This window comes from Girardinichthys multiradiatus, chromosome 23 (assembly GCF_021462225.1).
Source record: "Girardinichthys multiradiatus isolate DD_20200921_A chromosome 23, DD_fGirMul_XY1, whole genome shotgun sequence".
NCBI lineage: Eukaryota > Metazoa > Chordata > Actinopteri > Cyprinodontiformes > Goodeidae > Girardinichthys > Girardinichthys multiradiatus.
In genome coordinates this window covers 50,457,850-50,479,023 of record NC_061815.1, presented here as the reverse complement: position 1 = coordinate 50,479,023, position 21,174 = coordinate 50,457,850, and the positions used below count along the sequence as shown (strand labels likewise).

The 21,174-nt window shown below is 44.0% G+C and overlaps 1 protein-coding gene across 1 annotated transcript in view; it reads right to left on the bottom strand.

Annotated features, from left to right (window-relative positions):
- Positions 1–1,413: 1,413 nt before the first annotated feature.
- The window catches only part of slit3 (slit homolog 3 (Drosophila)), a 304,073-nt gene continuing 284,312 nt past the window's right edge, over positions 1,414–21,174 (bottom strand). Inside the window, exons 32-38 of the mRNA XM_047353248.1 lie at positions 20,359–20,599; positions 15,585–15,715; positions 7,517–7,671; positions 6,984–7,141; positions 6,535–6,692; positions 4,596–4,783; positions 1,414–4,500 (exon numbers count right to left, since the gene is read on the bottom strand). Of these exons, the coding sequence (XP_047209204.1) occupies positions 4,247–4,500; positions 4,596–4,783; positions 6,535–6,692; positions 6,984–7,141; positions 7,517–7,671; positions 15,585–15,715; positions 20,359–20,599 (1,285 nt within the window). The 3' untranslated portion in view covers positions 1,414–4,246. The remainder of the gene's footprint in view (positions 4,501–4,595; positions 4,784–6,534; positions 6,693–6,983; positions 7,142–7,516; positions 7,672–15,584; positions 15,716–20,358; positions 20,600–21,174) is intronic.

Here is a 21,174-nt window from a genome sequence, read left to right as displayed (position 1 = left end):
TATATTGTTGGACTGAATATCTCAAACTGTTCTGATATCAGAGAATGTCAACGGCTCTGATATTACGAGCTTTTAAAGTTAAACATGAAAAAGTAAAGAGTCCAAAGATTTGTAGTTAGAGTATCTGCCTGGGCAGCACCGAGGATGGAGAAGGTTCAGAAGATTCTGGGTTTTGGGACCATTAAAGTGTCCAGATTAAAAAAAAAATATATATATATAATTGAGCAATGAGAACAGGTGAAAGTGTGAAGGGTGGGTTTGTTCTGTCTCCAGCAATGTAGGGTGTGGTTCAAATCCTGCCTGTTGCTGAGCCTGGATGATCCAAAATCAGTGGTTAACCAATCAGCTACTGTACTTCCTGTGACATCAGAGACCTTCACAGGTCATCATTATGCTGATTAATGTCGTAGGGCCTCATTAAGGCTGCTTCTGAGAGAAATGTCTCTCAGCTTTATTTACTTTGGGGAGAAGGTTACAGCAGAACATAATCAAAAACATTTTGAATGAGACAAACTGGTTAACCTTCATTATCTCATATTTTGTCTAATAAGGAAGAATCTGTTACAGCTGCAGAAGGCTTCATATAAACAGGACGATACAACAGTGTGAAACATTAGCATGAAATTCATGACAATCTCCTCAGCTGCCATCCAGTGCTGCAGAAACCTGCTCATCAGCATTAAGTCTGGTGGGCAGCAGCAGGGGAAGACCTAAAGCATGCAGGACAGAAGGTTTCTCCACCCTGATACTCAGGACAGAAGGTTTCTCCACCCTGATACTCAGGACAGAAGGTTTCTCCACCCTGATACTCAGGACAGAAGGTTTCTCCACCCTGATACTCAGGACAGAAGGTCCTGAGTATCAGGGTGGAGAAACCCTGATCTACATGATAAAACCTTGCTGACCCTCTGAACGATCAGAGGATCCTTGGAGAAGAAAAGTCAAATCTGGTTCCTGCTACAAAGATCCTAAAACATTTCCCTTCATTCAGATTTTATTCCCTGTGATTAAACAAGTCATGTCAAATCTGAAGAGTTCTGCAGAACCAGAAAAAACAATTATCCAGGTATTAACGAGCCAAATACTTCCATCCATCCATGCTTGTCGTTGTTGGGTCGAGGGGGGAGTGGTGCCTATCGCCAGTGGTCATTGGGCCGAGAGGACAATTTAGAGACCAGTTAACCTAACATTTGGACTGTGGGAGGAATCAGAGCACCTAGGGAGAACCCACGCATGTATGGGCAAACACCATGCAGAAAGTCAAACCCATGACCTTGCTGCAAGGAACCCGTTCTACCAGCCGCTCCACCGTGGCTTCCTGGTCCAATAATAAATAGACTGCTCACACAAATACATTTCTCCATAAATCCAGACACTTGATGTTGATCTCAGCACGTCAGACACTGAAGAACGTTGTGGTTCCAGTAGAAGTTTAATTTTAACATTCAACAAAACCATCAGTTATAGTCACATAATTACGAATTATTAATCTGTGGTCTATACAAGCGAGTGAATACAGTTCATTTAAGTTACTGTCAATAACAAGTAGCTGAGGTTTATTATTCTGTTCAAAATGAACCAGTATTATCAGACAGGAAAGGAGCAGCAGGGCCACAGGGGGGCGCTGCAATAACAGAGGAGGAGAAGAAGTGATGAGAGGGTGATTAATAGTTGGATGGAGGTCATTAAAGGTTTGTTGCAGACCTTCAATAATAGATGTGTAGAGGTGCTGAAGGTTGGAAGAAGTTTCTGCTGTAAATAAAGTGATGTAGGAAAGAAACATGATTGTAGTTCCAATATGGCCGCCTTGTGTTAGTTAAAGGTTTCCATACGGAGCTGCTGTCCTGTTGTGTTGGAGGTAAATGAATCATGGCTGGAGCTCCTAGGCTTTGGTCAAATACTGCAACCTGGTGGCAGTAGGGGGTCATATGGGAAATATGGCTATCCACCCAGGGTGACATCAACACTCAGGGTGGGGTGGGGGGCACAGAGTGGGCAGTGGATAAACGCTGCAAAGTAGTGTCCATCCTCACTCCTCAACGTCCTCTGTCCTGCATGTCTTAGATTCGTCCCTTGTCCAACACACCTGATTGAAACTGTGGTTCATTAGGCCTCAGGGACACATCTGAACCACGCAGGACTGAAGATGGACACGTCCACTTTACAGTCATTTTCATTACTCTGTGGCATCTGGACCAGCTTAGAACTGGAGCCAGAAGGAGGAACTCATCCAGGAAGCTATTTATGCTACTGTCTGAAGGCACTTGGTTTGAGGCAGCGGAGGGCAGAGAGATAACACATGGAGGACCAAGATGAGACTCTGGACTTTTGCTATGATCCAGGAGAACACTGCACTGAAAACACATTAATAGAAGCAGTTTCACATTCATCAAATGCCGATTAATGTCCTCGGGCGTCATTAAGGCTGCTTCTGAGAGAAGACTCATTCTCCCAGCTTTATTTCCTTTGGGTAGAAGGCCACAGTAGAACCTCAACTGTATTCACAGAGGGAGGAGGAGCCACCTCCTCTGCAAACATCACTCTAAGTTACTCTTGCAGTAAAAATCTGTTTTTCAGAAACGCACAGAAAATGACTTCGTTTTTATCTTCTTATCTACCTGCAGAAAGTTCTGCTCCCTGACCTGCTGATGGTGGAGAGCAGCAGCTGAGAGGGCAAATGGCTGAAAATGCTGTTTACTGTTTAGACCCCTGCAGCCACACACACTGTGGCCTGCAGCACCGATGTGGAGGTGACCCTCATGAAACTCCTGCTGCAGTACCTGTTTTACACACCTGCAGTAAAATGAACTCCTCTGGTTGGTTACATCAGCAGCTGTTGAATTTACTGATTCTTCAGGGTCTCTTCATCACTGAACAGGAATTTCGGAATTTTAGCTGCTGATTTACATCTCGATACATTTGAATATCAACAACAACATCATTATTTTACTAAGCCTCCACAAAGTCAAATATGATGTAGATTCAATCCACAGAGTGAAACATTTCAGGCGTCACTGATACCTTCAGTAATGAAGGTATCAGTGACAAATAATGACGAAGCCACAGAAAGTCACTGCTAAAGAAGAGAACAGAGTTCTGTACTGAAGCATATTAATAGAAAGTTGAGTGGAAGGAAAAACTGCAGTAGAAATCAGACCTTGAGAGAACTGTAAAATAACACCTACTGAAGAGTTTTGGGGAGATTCACAAGGTGTGAACTGAGTTGAGATAAGTCTACTGTGAAGTTTCCACAGTCAGTGATGCTTTGGGGAGGCGTCATCTCCAAAATGAGCCCCAGCCAAGTATTGGATGCAGATCCTGAACAGTACAGGCAGGCAACGATTTCTGGATTAAAACCCATTTTAATCTGATGTATTTTTCAGAATTTCTTCATTAGCTGGAAGCCAAAATCATCAGAAATACTTTGACTGTGTATGAAGGACAGATCTAAACGAGTTTCAGTTTTTAAACTGAATTAATGAAATAAACGAACCTTTTACTGATATTTTGTCAGATGTTTCGGTCTTAAAAACCAAAGCTGCTGTTTTGAGTCCTGCAGGTGTTACCAGACTGCCACATTTGGTTGGAGGAGAGACTGGTTCCTGTGACGTTCTCTGTAGATCCTAGTGGACCCAATCCAGCCTTAAAGGGCAGCAGGATACAGAACCACAAGCCCATCTCTGCAGTACTCTACATGAGGATGACGTCCATCACAGAGTGAAGAAGCTTCCCGACAGCCTCCACAGTAAAGGAGAACGCCACCTTCTCCTGGTTCTCAGCGAACAGAGCTTCCTTCATCCCACTCCCACTCAGTGTCCACAGCCACACTCACATTAACATCATGCAGATACACTGAATATATCGAATTCATTTGGTTAAAGTAAGTATTTATAAAGATTCACACAAACATTTCATTTCAGATATTTTAAAGAATGTTAATCTAGTTGGTTGGATTGTAGAAAATATATTTTATACTATGTAACATACATATGTAACACAACTTATGAGTCCTTTTATCATCTTAGAAAAATCCATAATAAAAATAAGTTCTATGTTTCTCACATATATTTTACAATATATTTTCTCTCTTTGTCCTTTCTGTTCAGCAGTCAGCTGGGATGTGGAAGGTAATCATGTAGAGCTCGTGTTCATCAGTGTGGGAAGATCTCAGAGCGACAGCTTCGGTGTCAATTCACAGAGTGGCAGAGGTGTGTGTTGCAGAGCGAAGGAGTGAGCCGCCGGCCCGTTACAGCGGGCATTTGGAGCAGCCGCATTCCAGAGCCGTCTCCATCTCCTCGGAGTACGAGGTGCCGTCGGTGCAGCGGAAAACCACCTTTCTTCTCCTGGTCTTTGTGACCCCGCAGCAAACACCAGGGGGCGCCGATGCCTGGCAGGATCTCGGACAGTTCATGCGGGGAATCTTGCTGGTGGATGTGCACGTTCTCATGGCTTGGTGGCGCTTCAGCTGCTCCCTCAACATTTCTCCCTTGCATCTGAGCTCTGCATGGATGAAGATTCAGACCCTTCAGCTTCAAGTTGGGAGATTTACATTCTCTGTAAGGCTTCTTTCTTTAGCTGCATGTCTTTGGTCTTACCTGTGTCACAGGTGGGTCCAGTGAAGCCCGGCTGACAGTGACAGACCAGCTCTCCTGGTTCTGACATTCGACATTCACCCCGACCGCACCAGCTGCAGGTCGGTCGGTCACAGTACTGACCCTGGTAGCCTTCATTACACTGACAACTGTAAGACTGACCCTTTGCAACACATGTGCCATGGACACACCTGGAGGAGGAGGAGGAACAGAGAGGAGGATCAGACGGTGCTGAAATGTTTCTAATAGTTTTTTAAAGACAGAAATATTGTGGAAACACTTTTATTGGGTTTTCAGACCCCTTTGCATTTTTCGACATTGGGTCACATTCCAACATGTAAGTGTTTTAAACTTTGTTACTAATAAAAATCTGAAAAATGTGGATTTTAATCTGATGCCCCTAAATAAAACCCAGGATGTCCAGTTTTCCTAAAGTCTCCTAATTGTTAATCTAGCTGTGTGAAACTGAACTTGAGTCCAACTGCAGATGTTCTGTTTCTGGCCTCAGAGGTTCTTCAGAGAACATCAGAGAACAACCAGCATCATGGAGACCAAGGAAAACAGGAACACAGCAGGCAGGTCGGGAGAAAGTTCTGGTTCAGTTGAAAGCAGGGTTAGGTTCTACAGCAATATCCAAGATTTGAACATCTCCCAGAGCTCTGATCAATCCATCATCTGAACATGGAGACAGGATGGAGACATGGATGTCCATCTAGACTGACTGGAGAGGATTAACTAAAGAAGCAGCCAAGCAGGCCATGGTAACTCTGGAGGAGCTGCAGAGATTAGACTATTAGTTGAGTTTTCCACAAATCTGGTCTTTATGGAGGAGAAGCAAGAAGGAAGTCACTGTTGAAAGAAGGCCAGAAGAAGTCATGTTTGTAGGAGAAGCTACTCTGATCAGAGGAGACCAAAGCTGGCTTTTTGGCCTGAAACCAAAACACTATAAACCTGATCTTCAAAGATTCCAAATAAGGAGCACAGAAACTGGGATGTGGAAGGTGATCATGGAGTCCTGGTGTTCATCAGAGTGGGAAGATCTCAGAGCAGCAGAGGTGTGTGAGACCGCAGGCCCGTAACAGCAGGCATTCGCACCAAAGCGGTTTGGACCACGCTGTTCAAATGCTACCGGCCGTTTCCATGGAGAGTGGCGGAGAGCAGGAAGTCATAAAAGGAAGATGAAGTTCGAAGCCATGGAGTTGGAGGTAATAATAATAATAAATTAAATGTATAGAAGTTCCTCAAAGTGCTACAAATAAACGCACCATCAATCTGTTTCAGGTTTGATAAATCGTGTTGGAGGTGGTTAGCAATTTGATTGACATATCCTCCCTCCATCAATCTGCGTGTTTGGGTCATTATCATATGTTCTGGATTTTCCTAAAACACGCAAAAAAAGTTCACACCCGCTGTTCCGCTCAATTCGACTGAAACCCAGGTTGAACGTGTTCTTATACACGCAGACCTTTTAGAAGATCAGGTTCTATGTGTGGAGCAAAATCAACGCCACACATAACCATCTCTAAGGTGAAACATGGTGGTGGCAGCATTATGCTGTGGGATGCTTTTATTCAGCACCGACAGGGAAGCTGGTGAGAGTAGATGAGAGGATGAGTGGAGCTAAATCTAGGACAATCCTGGAAGAGAAGACTGGAGGTTCACCTTCCAGGAAGACAACCACCCTGAACATGCAGCCAGAGACACAATGAATGGTTTAGAACAAAGCATGTTCATGTCTTAGAATGGCCTAGTCAAAGTTCAGATCTAAATCTGGTGGAGACAAAGCTCAGAAGACCTGCAGATGGACCTGCAGGCAGATTCTGGTGGTTTTTGTTTGTAAAATCCTGATAAAAACTCTACAGTTGTTGGTTGGAATGTGAGTAAATGTGGAAAAGTTCAGGCGTTAAACATCTTTGGACCAACATTCCTTGTCCCGGCTCACCTGTTTTTCTGACAGGGGTTACTGGCTGTTGTTTCATCACACAGGGGCCCCATCCGTCCTGGAGGGCAGTTACATGTGACCCCGGTCTCCCCTCCCTCTCTGCAGGCGCCTTGCGGACACACACTGCAGGAGTGACATCCTACCAGAATGGCTTCACCCTGGAAAAACGAGGAGGATGATGTTCTGTTAGCAAAGGTCCAAATGTTGATTCTGCAGCTGCTGCAGTGTTGAACTCTCATTCAGGTGACACTCAGGTTGGTAAGTCTGCCCTGATAACTAAGTTACAAACATGGAAAAATAATAAATATGTTCATAATGATGGTTAATGGTTTTTCATGTAGAGTCCAGTGCAGGTTACGGGACCTCTGGCCTTTTTGACCTTTTATCTGAATGTTTAATCTGCAACATCAGTACAGTGTTTTATATAAAGGAGCTCTGCATGTTCTGACCTTGCCTTCCATCCCATGTATCGGTCCTCCTGTGGATCTGAAACTCAGGTCCTGAGTCTCTCCATTGATCCGTACATTGTGGATGCAGCCATCAAAAGCCTGAGGAGAGCGCTCAGGGCCCGGACGTAGACCTGAGGCCACCACCTGGGAGGGGACACCTTGGAACAGGAACAACAGGGATGAGAACGCTGCCATGTTAGGACCAAACAATAAAACGCTAAAGTAGTGACAGAGCACCACAGTTCTTATTGTTTCTCTGTTGCAAAAACCAAAAGCACTAAAAACACGTCTTGCTCCTTCTTGGAGTCAAACGGAACCAGATTCCACTTCCTCAGCGCTGCCCCCTGCAGGGATCCAGGGAGAGCTGTGATCTGCATGTGGCTGGTGCGTATATGCATGTGTAGCCATCCATGGAAAACAAGCGATCAGAACCACATAAAGGCCGCAGTGGGCAGGCAAATGTTAACATCTGCATACAGAACATGTGGCCACAAAAAACGTGTGTGTGTGTGTGTGTGTGTGTGTGTGCATACCCCCAATGTAGAGGTGGGTGTTGTGGTCAACTGAAGGCTGGCGTGCCAGCTTGCCCAGGCTCTTTGGGGCTCCGTTATCCACCACCAGACTCAGTGAGTGGTTCTGGATCAGCAGCTCCATGGTGTGGAAAAGTCCGTCATTGACGGACTCAACGCTGCAAAAAACAGGAGACAACATGCAGAAATTCCTCAGTGTGGCTCTGACTCTGATCTATTACTGTAGAATTCTGTTCTGGATGGGAGAAAACAGATCCAAACCCGGTGCGGTCAACATTTTCTCTTTGTTTTGTTGTGTTTGTTAATCAACCAAACTAAATGAAAGAGAAAAGAGAGACACTGGTGTTGAAATGCTGTCCTGACAAAATAATGTGATTATGTCCTCGGTTCTGCGTTGTTTTGGAAGAGATTAAATCGCTCCCTTGATCTGGGTTAATGTTTCCTCACTTGGAGGCTGAGGCCCAGAATGGGCCCCACAGCAGCACATGGGCTTGTTTATGCTGATAAGCTGAAGCTTTGGGCTGAAATGAGATTTCTACGACTAAAAGGCCAAGCTCAGTCAGCTTAAAGAAGCTGAATCTGATGTTTTCTGAGAGAAATAAATGTTTCCAGAGAAGAGAACGAGGATCGTGACCTTCTGCTGCACGTCTGACCCCAGAGACGGAGCCAGCGTGTGTGTTCGAGATTCTCTACCACTAAGTGGTTTAAGCTGGAGGAGAGACAGACAGTGATAGAGACAGTGGTTTGGCAGCACCAGCAGTAAGGAGACAGAAGGAAAGTGAGAGGTAGCTGGTGGGCTGGTAGAGTCCAATCTGCCTCCGTTCAGCCCATTTCTTGCAGAACATTAAAACCAGAAGAGAACAAGTGGAGTTAGTCGTTCTGCTGGTGGTCTGCTGTGCAGAGACAACACGTCCCTTTGTCTGCATCCTCTGATGGCCTAACGGGCCTAAAGAACCTAAAGTCCACTTTGAGTGGCAGCTGTTTAAAGAGCGCTCAGATTACATCCGTGTCCATTAAAAGTGAGAGGAACCGTGCATTGAGTTCTGGAGGAGGGACATAAAAACGTTCTAAAGATTGAACGATTTAGAGCTATGGGTTCCTCTCATGCTCTTCCTTCTCAGCCCTTTCAAACATACAGGACTGTCACACTGCTGGAAACCCGTCAGAGCAGCAGAACATCAGGTCTGACTAAGATTTTATGTGAAGGACTGACAGAAAGTGACGCATTATTGAGAAGCGGAAGGTTCTACAGAGTACTGAGTCAGAACTCTGTAGAACCTCCTTTGGCTGCAGATCCAGCTGCAGATCTTCTGGCGTTTATCTCCACCAGCTTTGAACACATTGACGTTTTGTCCATCCTTCTTCGTAAAACAGCTCAAGCTCAGTCTGGTTGGATGGAGAACATACCTGACCATCAGTTTTTAAGTCTTGCCACAGATTCTTAGTTGGATTTAGGTTTGGACTTTGCCTGCAGGCCAGACAATTCAATGATGTTCTCCTCTGATCAGAGCTGCTTCCTCCACAAGCTTGCTGTGTCTCCAACCTGGCTTCTAGCAAACTGCAAACAGGACTTCTCCAGGCTTTCTTCTTCCCACTTTGCCATGAAGGTCAGATTTGTGGAGTCCATAGTTGTCCTACGGACATGTTCTCCCACCTGAGCTTTGGATCTCTGCAGCTCCTCCAGAGCTACCATGGACCTCTTGGCTGCTTCTCTGATTAATGCTCTCCTTACCCAGCCACGTCCATGTCTTGGCAGGTTGGACTGAACAGAACTCTGTGGGATGTTGTTCTAGAACCGAAGCCTTCTTCAAATTTCAAATAAAGTCCAGAGTTCTACTGGACTTTATTTTGGGGTACCAGAGAAGAGGAGAATGAATACAAATGCCAGCCACACTTTTCAGATTTGTATTTATAAAAAATGTTGAATGATGAATAATTTTCCTTACAGTTCTGCTATAAAATGAGTTTCTCTGGCTGGAAATAACGGAGGAAAATAAGTGCTGGAGTGAAGGGGTGTAAACATGAAGCCTGGATGAACTGGTAGAGCAGCTGAGGAGGTAGCTGGTGGTTCCAGACGCCTCAACAGATATCTTTATGGTTTCCATTAGCAACCATGTAATTCAGTAATGGACTCAAACCGGCCTGCTGCAGCTGGGATAATGATGATCTGCAGGCCTGAAAGATGGGTTATCTTCACTCTTTGCTTCTGCTTTATTCCACCACCATCCACTTTCTTCTGTTTCCCACCTCTCATCCCATGGTTTTCCTGATCTCTTCATCTTTTAGCCATCTCACATCCCATTCCCATCTCTGATTTCATTCTCCAGTCATTTACTCCCAGTCCTCTTTAAAGGCCTGTTTGTTCTTCACTCACAGCTCCTCATCCCTGGTTCTCCAACGCTGCAGGATCAAACAACCAGCAGCTCAGCCAGTCAGTGTCAGAGGGCTTGATTCACTGGTTCTGTATGGTCCTGTTGCTGTGGCACCAATAACCCACCAGGTGGCAGTGGGTGTACATGTGTGAAGCTCAGGGAGGCGCTGGAGCTTGATGTTTGCCAACCTTAGATGAATTTGCAGGAGATCCCCTGGAGAAGTTGATGTTTGAGATGCTTTGCTGATTTTGGGTTTTTTCTCTGACTGACTGTATAAACGGTCACATATTTGGGTTTGGGTTTGATCGAACCACGAGAAGCTGCAGATTTTTGTTCCTTTTATGCTGTTGTGAACTCATAAATGTGTCTGCGTGGGCATTATTTCCAGTTGTGAGCTCTGTGGATCTTCTCTGCAGAACCTTTAATAAAAACAGAATCACTGCAGACTGTAAAATGTTGCTTCGCACAAACTCACAAGAGGCCAATTTTCTGTCCATTCAGAAAGAAAGAAATGAATTCATGATCTTTGGTCCTGACTCCAGATCAGGCTGTTTCCAGACAGTAGAGACCTTTATTTTGTAAGCTGATCGACAGGAAATAGAACCCGTGACGGCCGCGTCAAGGACTGTAGGTTCCTCGACGCAAACTAGGAGCCTAAAGACTGCAGACAGGTCGCAGACGGTCCTGCGACTGTGGGTCACAGGCGGTCCCCCAGCGCCACCACAGCTGCCAAGAAAATGCAACTAAATCAATAAAATGTGTTAAAACTCTGTAGAAACTGCAGACCCACTCAGACTGTTAAAGTCTAACCAATGTCCTTAAAATGTTTCTGTAGACCCACTGAGAACCTTGGACAACCACCTTTGGCTGCAGTTCCATGTGCAAAGCTGGTAGACATACCTTAAGGAGCTTCAGCTGGACCTTCAGTGAAAGGTGGTTCTACAAAGTTCTGACTGAGCAGGTCTGAATTTGTTTTTACCTTTCCTTCCACTTCACATGAAATACATCAGAGTTTGTGGCTGTAACATAAAATAAGGGGTGTGAATACTTTGAAACAGGAGGAGAGACATCATGTCCTCCTGAATGAGGTCAGCATTAAAACGGAGGAAAGGACCATCTCTCCTCCTGTGTTCATCCATCATCTCCTGTCGTTTCTCATCCCTCCCTCCATTGTTTGCGGAGGAATAACAGTAGATGGTCTCTCTCTGACCTGATGGGAGATTAGTGTGACATTTGGTAAAGGGCAGCATATTAATGCACAGCAAACACACACTGATGTTCATGTAGGAGCAGGCATGCAGGACCTCTGTCAGCTGCTGCTAATGAGGGCACCACGAAGGACTTCTCTTCCTCCTTCAGTCCAAATCCTTTCTGGCTTTTCTCTGTTTTTATTCTGCCTTTTTAGGTCTTCTGATTATTTCTGCTGCTTTCATTTCATCTCGTTGTTAATGTGGAGCATTCATACAGAGATGAACATTTTCATCACGTTGCAACCATAAACCCTGACTGACTGACCAGTAACTCATCCTTGGAAAGTGGAACAAATATGTGCACCCTGAGTCAGAACTCTGTAGAACCTCATCTGGCTGCAGGTCTTTAAGGGTACGTCTCCACCAGCTTTGAACATCTTCAGATTGAAACCTTCACTCATTCTTCATTGCTCAGTCAGACTGGATGGAGAACCTCTGTGAACATCCTGGAGGTTTCCTCCTGTTAAAATGGAGTTCTCCTCTTCTCTGTCACTACATGTATGCATCAGATTCTTAGTTGGGTTTAGGTCTGGAGTTTAACTAGACCATTCTAACATGAATCTCAGGCTGTATGTTCAGGGTGGTTCTCCTGCTGGAAGGTGAACCTCTACCATAGTCTCAGGTCTTCTGCAGCCTCCAACAGGTTGTCTTCCAGGATTGTCCTGGATTTAGCTCCATCCATCCTCCCATCAACTTTGTCAATGTACCTGCTGAGGAAAAGCATCACCACAGCATGATGCTGCCACCACCCTGTTTGGTGTGTTCAGGGTGACGTGTTTTGCATGCAGGCCAGAGAGTTCAGTTGGGTCTCCTCTGACCAGAGCACCTTCTACTCCACGGCAGATTTGTGGAGTGCACATCTACTAGTTGGACACTGAATTAATTTATTGGGGTCAGAGTAAAGTGAGAAGCAGAGAGAATCTCTCCTCCTTTTCTGTATTATAAGCAATGCATCATTTTTTTGACTTCACATAAAATCCCAATATATTACTTTAAAGTTAGTGGTTTTAATGGGACCAAAGGTGGAAAGGTTTAAGGGGTGTATTTGAAGCCTAAAGTCCACCCTCTCATACAAATGATCCATTTGTATGAGATCAAGGATCCAAAGTGGTTCTGATCAGGTTTACTGAATCCAAACTGTTTAATTTCTTAAAAGAACACCACCTGGAACCTTTTAAACAACCAGAACCGTGCAGAAGAAAGTGCTGCAGAACTGCCTCACCACAACGCTTCTTCTGGTTTCGTGATCTCTTCACAAGATAGGTCCAGCATAGATGGTCCATTATGGGGACTGGTTCTGTTTTTGGGCTCTGTGTTTGGGATCTGCTAGAACTGCTGTGCTCAGAATACTTTTTATTCTGGACAGCAGAGGTTCAGAAGGGTTCATTTGAGAAGGCTGCTCCACAGGAACACAGGGAGGTTTGTGGTAAAGTGAGCCTAAAGATTCTGGTCTGGCTCGGTCTTTGTCCAGAACACTGAGGCTGAACAGAACTTTGTAAAGAATGAAGCTTTATTCTACATGACTTGGATCTTCGGATGTTTTTGTTCCATCTTTTCCTCCTCATGTTGTTCTTCCTCCCTTCCTGTGCTGTCTTTGTCTCTTCATCTTGTCTCTTTCTGTCTTTTCGTCTGTCTCCCAGACAAGGACGAATCCTCACTCTGTCTATGGTTTCTTTTGTCCTCCCTCTGACGCTCCATCCCTCCATCATCCCTCGCTCCTCCCTCATTCATCCAGATGTTTCATGCTCTCTTCGTCTTGACTGCTCCTCTTCATCAGTTTTAGCTCATCTCTTTGACAAGTCTGTCTCTTCATGCGTCCCTTTCTCCTTCTGGACGTCCTTTTCTCTCGCAACTTCTCAATCGATGAGATGAATCTTAATTACATCCATCCCATAATTTTCCATTTTCTTCTGATCCCTTCCTCCTCTCTAATGATCCTTTCTTCCTCTCTGTTGCATCATGTCTCGTGAAGTCGAATGTTTCAACCAAATAAAAACCTGATCTCCTTTCATACAGCTCTGAACAGATGGTTCTGCAGATAAAACTGGATTTTACTCACCTTCAAGAGTTCTGACAGAAAGGAAATGAATCAATTAAATATACAGAGCCTCCCTAAAGTATTCACACTTCTTTACAACCAGAAATCTCAGTGTGTTTTATTGAGAATGACACAAAGTGGTGCATAATTATGAAGTAAAATAAAATAAAATAAAAAATGAAAATTGTGGCTTAAATAAGTTTCTAGCCCCTTTATTCTGATTCACCCACATAAGCGGCTGTACAACCAGTGGTCCTCGGTAGTCAGCAACAAGCAACAAACTGTGGAAGAAGGTGGTCTGCTCAGAAACAACATCTGAAGAGGAAAACTGACACTTTCAGATTGTTTGTGGCTGTAATGTGATGAAACATAGAAAAGTCCAAGGGGTGTAAATACTTTTACTGAATAAATACTCTAAGATGAGCTCAACAAACTAACCTTTGTATCTCATACTTTATTTCAAGGTGTTGCATAAAAAGCTTAACTTCTCAGCAGCACATCCACACGCGTGTATCACATGTGGTCTCAGAAGAACACGTTTCAAACATATGGATGTGTTTGTATCCATCCATTTCCATAGTGGGTCGCAGGGGAGCTGTTGCCTATCTCCAGCAGAGAGGCGAGACGCGGGGTTCACCGTTGACAGGTCGCCAGTCCATCGCAGGACAACATAGACACACACAGGACAAACAACCATGCACACACTTAAAAATAATTTAGAGAGACCAATTAACCTAACAGTCATGTTTTTGGACTGTGGGAGGAAGCCGGAGTACCTGGTGAGACCCCACACATGCACAGGGAGAACATTGAAATTTCCTGCAGAAAGATCCCTGGCTTGGATTGGAACCCAGGACCTTCTTGGTACAAGGCAATAGTGCTACCATTTGCACCACCGTGCAGCTCATATGGATGTCGACTGTCCATGTTCAGTTTTATGGCCATTAAACCCAAACCAAACCTGCAAGCAAAGACTGAAAATTGGTTCTGCACCTCTAGCTGTCAAGTATTGCTCTAATCGGACAAACCGAAGCTCGGTTCTGGAAATCATCAGATTTGCTGTTAAACGGATTTTCTCTTCAAATAATAATGATAAGAAGCATCAAACTACGCAGCAGGATGTTTGTAAAATGCCTCATTATAAGCTTCATCTTCCTTGCTTTTCTTTATTCACTGAAGTTTCTACAGTTTGTAGAAATCAGAACCAAACTCGAGTTCTGCACAGGGTTCTGTTTCAGCACCAAAGTCTCTTTGTTTCATTTGAATATATTAATTCAAATAAACTTTGCAACGAACATTTGCTTTGTTGATTTTCGCACCATGTGAAAGTATTCACACCCTTTGAACCTTTTCACGCTGTGGTTTTTAACATGACAGAACAACACAGAGTGAAACTTAGCTGTGAAGTGGAAAATAAACGTGGTTTTCAACATGTTTACTAATTAAAATCTAGAACTTCCTCTGGCTGCAGGTCTTCCTAGGTTTGTCTCCACCAGCTTGGAACATCTGCGACTTTATTTCTTCTTTGTAAAACTGCTCCATCTGTCAGCCTGGATGGAGAACATCCATGAACATCAGTTGTTAAGTCTTGCCACAGATTCTTAGTTGAATTTATGTCTGGACTTTGACTAGGCCATTCTAACACTTGGATATTTTTTAATCGAAACCCTCTGGCTGAATGTTTAGGGTGGTTGTCCTCCCAGGAGCTGAACCTCCACCACAGTCTCAGGTCTTTTGCAGCCTCTAACTGGTTTCATTCCAGTCTTGGATTTAGCTCCATCCATCTTCCATCAACTCTGACCAGCTTCCCTGTCCCACAGCATTATGCTGCCATCACCATGTTTCACCATGGTGATGGTGTGTTCAGGGTGTTTCGGGGTTATTTTTTCTCCACACAGTGTTTTACATGTTGGCCAAAATGGTTTAGGTCTCCTCTGATCAGAGCATCTTCTTCCACATGTTAGCTAGGTCTCCTGCATGGTTTGTGACACACTGATCACAGGACATCTGGTTTTCTTCTTGCTTCTCTTCCAAAAAGGCCAGATTTGTGGATTGCACAACTCATAGTTGTGCTGTAGACAGGTTCTCCCACCTCAGCTAAGGATCTCATTCAGTTTACGTGGACGTCAACATCTTGGTAGGTCTACAGATGGTCCATTATCTCTGTGTTCAGATGATGGATTGAACAGAGCTCTGGTAGATGTTCAAAGCTTGAACCTAACCATGCTTTAAACTGAACCAGAACTTCCTCACTGGCCTGTCTGCTGTGTTCCTTGGACTTCATGCTGCTGTTTGTTCTCTAAAGAACCTCTGAGACCAGGAACAGAACATCTGCAGTTGGACTCAGGTTCAGTTACACACTCCGCGCTCAGGTAAATGGATCAGAAAGGTGAGTGCTGAGAATGGCTCACCTGTAAACGGTGGTTGGTGGGTAGTTGGCGATGTCATAAATGAGTCGGATGTGTCCCTGGTAGAGCTCCAGAGCCAGCGGGTCGTGGTCCTCCTTGTACAACAGAATGCCGTTGTCTTTATCTGTTGCCACCTGGAGGAACACCATAAACATGAAGACGTGACATAAATCATTACACTGATAATATTAAAGACAGCAGTCTGGATTTCCGCGACTCTATCCACCATTCATTTTTGGAACCAACTGTAAAGATTTTTTGTAAAGTTTTTGTAAAGATTGTTGCGGCTTTATTGACAGTAACCGGGTCAGAATTTGAACCCCAGATGGCCCCATGTATAGACCTCCCCCCCCAAACCTTCCTGAACTGACTTATCATGTAAAAGCCAACACAAACAATATTAACAGATTAAAGATTTATGCACATTTCTGGTCAGAAGGTCAGCCTGAAGGTCAACAGTTTTAGATCTTCACTGATTTGGGCCCCAGGTTCTTTCTTCCAGGGTGCAGCACTAAATATTAAAAACAAGGAGTTGGTGCTTAATTTCAATGTTTAGTGGATCTTCTCTACATGTAGGGTCATGACTAATATTCAGTGAAAGGTCAGAAAGGTTGTTGCACTTTGACCTCACACCTGTTGTGGTTACATGGCCACTGTTCTTGGCAGAGCCCATTTAAACTGGTTGTTTCCCTGGATGACTGTTTGGGGGAGTCCATCATTTCCTTTATCCATTCCGGAACCAGTCTGGGTTTGGGTTTAGGATAATTGTCCAGTTGGAACTCCCAACTGGGACCAGGTTTCAAAAATCCAGCAAGTTGAAGGATTTGAAGGTAGTCCTCCTTCCTTATTATTCCTTTCACTGATTGGGAAAAAGGCCCACAGCATGATGCTACCACCACCATGCTTGACAGTTGGTACAGTGTCCCGAAGCCTGAAAGCCTCACCTTGACTCGTCCAAGCATCCTTGTTGTCATTGTACCCAAACAGCTGCATCTTTGTCTCATCCGATCATCAAACCTCTCTCCAGAAGACATTTGGCTCATCAGTGTGGACAACTACATTAGTTTTTGGGTCAGACGGAATGGGCCTGACCTCATCCTCACTAAAAAGATACGGACTAAGGTTAAAAGCCTGGTTCATGCCAGGAAACCAAGCAATCTAAATAAACTCTGTGAATTCATTTAAGAGGAGACTTTGAATCTCCTGTCAGCATGATGCCAGAAGCTCGCTGATGGATACAAGAAGTCTGTGGATTCTCTGCAACTTACTGAAGGACATTTAACCAAATGATAAGTGTTGGGGTATGTATATATTTGAGCCTGTTTATATGATTTAGACCCTGTGTTAATTTGAGAAAATCCAGAATAAATTTTAACTAATGCACCTAATTTCAGTTTAAAACAGCTCCAATAAATCCACAAATCAGTGAACTTCATAAATACACACAAGTTCATTACACATAAAAGTATTAAAGAAAGAAATAAGATGCAGGAGAAGATGACTACTGCCAGTTTAAACCTCAGCTGTGTTTAATTGAGTTTTAAGATAATCCTGACTCAACCAAACACCTGAGGAGGCAAACTGTTGCACTTCACCCTCAGGAAGACGACCTGAAAGGCTGAATCTCCCTCAGTTTTTAACCTTGTGGTGGGAATGGTGAACAACAAACTAAATTAATGTTTCTTCAGAGGTTCAGACAGACCTACTGGTGCCTGAACATTCTCTGCTTGATGTGTGAGCACATTTCGATTTATTATGAACCCCATAGGAAGCCAGTGTAATGTGTCTTATATACGTCAGAAAGGCAGATCCTCTCCTGTTATCATAAATACTGGTGTCCCCCAGGGTTGTGTTCTGAGTCCCATTATTTCTGCTCTCTTCACACATGACTGTCAGCCTGCTTGTACAACAAACACCATGTAGGAATCTGCTGACAACTGTCACAAACAACCAGGAGTCCTACGATGAGGAGGAGGGAAGAAATCTGACAATGGTGAACAGTTTATAGGACCTTAATGTGGATTTCAAGAAGAAGAAAGAAACAATCTAATCTAATCTAATCTAATCTAATCTAATCTAATCTAATCTAATCTAATCTAATCTAATCTAATCTAATCTAATCTAATCTATAGGATCCAACATTTGTGTTCTTAGCTAGTGGCTTTACAAACTTCCTGAGTCACAACACCAAAACCAGCTGGTCTTCACTGTGCCAGAGAAGATGCCTGGCCTCCAATGGAGCATGAACTCGGGACATATAGCCTCATCTGATGCTTTGCTTTGGCAGAAGAAGCTGTTTGAAGACTGAGGAAATCAGGAAACCAGAGGAGGTCATCAGTGGATAGACATCTGGATTGGGAAAACGGGGATCTGGAAGCCTGGTTAAAATCTTACTGTCTTTTTCTGAGATCCGAAGACGTTGCTACCATCAGAGAGCGTAGCAACAATGCTGCTGTAATTAGTGATGCAGTGGCCCTTCAGCTGTTTCCTTGATGCTTGCAGCAGACACTGAGGTGGCACCTCTGGTTCACAGCTAGGTGAGACCTAAGTATTTTCCAAAGAACCTTAAACAGAACCTTAAACATTAAAAAGGTTCTGGTTTTAATGTTGTGGCTGATTGATGCATACTTCCATCACTTATCCCAAGGAGATGTTTATGTGCTAATACTTTCAACAGACTCAGAAATGCTGTTGCTCTCCCCAGCTCTGCCTCTCCTGGGAAGGTTCTACACTATGTCCTTTCCATCTGTGGTTCTCAACCTGTTCCAGACCAAAAGATCTCAATGAGTTTGTTTCTCATCTGTTCTTTAATTTCTATATGAGATCCTTTGGTCTACTTCATCTTGTCCAACAGGTTCTGTTCTGGCGATTTGTGGCTTCCCTGTTGCTAATGACAGTTAATGAAAGATTTACTAAGGTGGGGGTAAATACTTTTTACAAAGGGCCAGGTTGGTTTAGAAAGCTTCGTTTAATCATTTGTAATCAGATTTTTGTATTTCTCAGGTTTTTCTGATATAAAATGTGTTTGTTTTATGATCAGAAATATTTGAGTGTGACAGACCAGGGGAGTAAATACTTTTTCCAGAGAACTGTACGTAAAACAGAAGAATCAAATAAAACTCATGTGTCAGCAGACAGCAAATCATACTTCTTTTCACTCGACGTGTCACACGTGCTCGGGTGCAAGGCAAAGCACTAACTAGAAAGTGGAAACCGGCCCGCCGGGCCAAGCACTTAACACTCTGTGGCCAATGGAGCCGAGCCAAGTCAACACCTGCTAACAAGCTGCTGAAGAAGGAGAGCTCAACAGGAGAGGAGGGGAGGGAGGAGAAAGATGGGGAGACAGAGAGCAGCAAGAGGCTGGGAGAAAGAAGCAAACAGATGTTGGACTGAAACAGAAACAGCATCCAGTGATTTATTAAGTGCCAAAGCTCATTCTTTCTTTTCCTTTTCCTTTGCCACTGAGTCGGGCATCTTGGTAGACTTTTAACAGCCTCTGTACCAACAGTCTAAGCACCCGGCGAAAACACAAACACGCAACAACACATGTGCACAAGCACATGCTCACCTGCATCCAGACAGGTGAGTAATTTCTGTTAGATTGGGCTCATTTTTCTGCTTCTCTACTTACATTCCCATTTGGAAACAGAGTGAATATGTCTCTATTAGGGGTAGACAATGTCTGGTGTGTGTGTGTAACTTTGGGAGCAGCTCCCAGATATGTCAAATGCAATCTGAAAATTTAACAACCATTTCTGCAGAATGAATTATCAGATGTGCAGAGATGCTGCCTACAGCACCACCCAGAGGTTTCCATCCATCTCTGATCCAAACGGGTTCTTATTTACATGATATAATCTGAGTATTGGTTCCTAGCACCAGATTAATGAATTCTGGTGGCCCAATCACTTCCACGGCTGCAGGTGTGGAGAACCTTGGCTGGCCTGCAGAGTCCTGACCTCAACCTTCTTGAACACCGTTAGGATGAATTAGAGCGGAGGCTGCAGTTCTGGTTCTGATCTAACTATGAAGACACTCCTATACCTTGGAAGATGTTTACATCAAGCTGCTGCTGCTGGCAGCAGTGAGTGCATCAACAAACTGGACCTTATAGACTAAGAACAGGATGTCATCAAAGTTCATGTACATGTAGAAGTTGACAGACAAATTCCTTGTGTAACATAGTGTATATACAGGCTCACATATATACATACCCCTCCAGTAAAATCTGGTTCTAATCAGGTTCTACCTTCACCACATGCTTTTTGTAGCCCTAAACAAGCTTTAAGCGTTTAAACTGAATGGATTCCTGGAGTGGACCCACCATTGTTAACATGGTTGAGTTCTGGACCCAAACCAGTCTGGTTGTGTGCTTACGACCATTGTCCAGTTGGTACATCTGACCCGAATCTTCCCCCTCAGACGAAAGGAAATTTGTTGGGATGTTCAGGAAAAGCATAGGAACCACCAGTGTCACTGTCTACAGTAAACCCAGTTTATCCTTCACATAGAACAGGGAAGAAGCTTCTACTCCTCAAGCAGCACCTTGGCTCCAGATGAAGGAGCCGCCTACCTGCAAATGGACCTTCTAGAGCTAATTCAAGCTGGTGGAGCTAATTCTTGTTTTTAAAATTCATTAAAGCTGCTTGGTATAAAACAAATGATGAGGAGTGGATGTTAGGTCCAGGCCGGTTCTGTAAGTTGTGTAACTAATCCGAGCTGATGTCTACTCTTATGAACCCAACTTCTGTGGATGAAGGTCAGAGGTTAACCCCACCTGCAATGAAATATGAGCTGTCGGTCGTAGCTTGGTGCCATGCAGCTCCACGTACCCATCCCGACCCAGGAAGTGAATGGTGGAAATTTTGTCGCATTTGTTGCCATAGTAACCAGGTATGCAGCGGCAGATGGGCTCCCCAGCAACCACCAGGCACTGGGCGCCGTTCTGGCAGTCTGATTGGTCGCAGGGGCTGGTCTGCAGCAAGATCATTGGTGGAGGGTTCTCACAGAACAGCCCACTGGGAGAGAAACAGATCAAACCTGATAAACTTTCTATAAAACTGGGTGATTGTTGTGTTTATATCTACTGATAAATGTTATATACAGCAGTACAGCAGCTGGAGATGGACATTATTCTACAACAGACATACGGAATAAAATTAAATATTAAAGAAAAATCTGAGAGATGTAACAGATGGTTTTCCACCTCAGAGTTGGTGATATAGCAGAAGAGTGAAATAATGTTGTAGTTCCTGAAAGCAGATTCAGGGATTATTTCAGATAAAATACAGTAGATAGAAACATGTTTAAAAGCAACAGAGTGCCCAAAACTAATAAGAAGTTTTTCTTTAAATTTCCCCCTGAAAATGTTTTCTCTGCTTTCAGCCTCACACAACTTCCTCTCTCTCTCTCTCTCTGTGTGATGAATTCATTTCGCTCTCGCCAACAGTCTCTGCTATAATTAACCAAATGGTGCTGCATCTGCTGCACACACACAGGAACACACACACCATGCACCCAGTAGGTCGAGGCAGTCAAGTGTCTGATTACGGAGCGCCATCTGTATTTTCCACCAGTCTGGCCCTGCAGAACC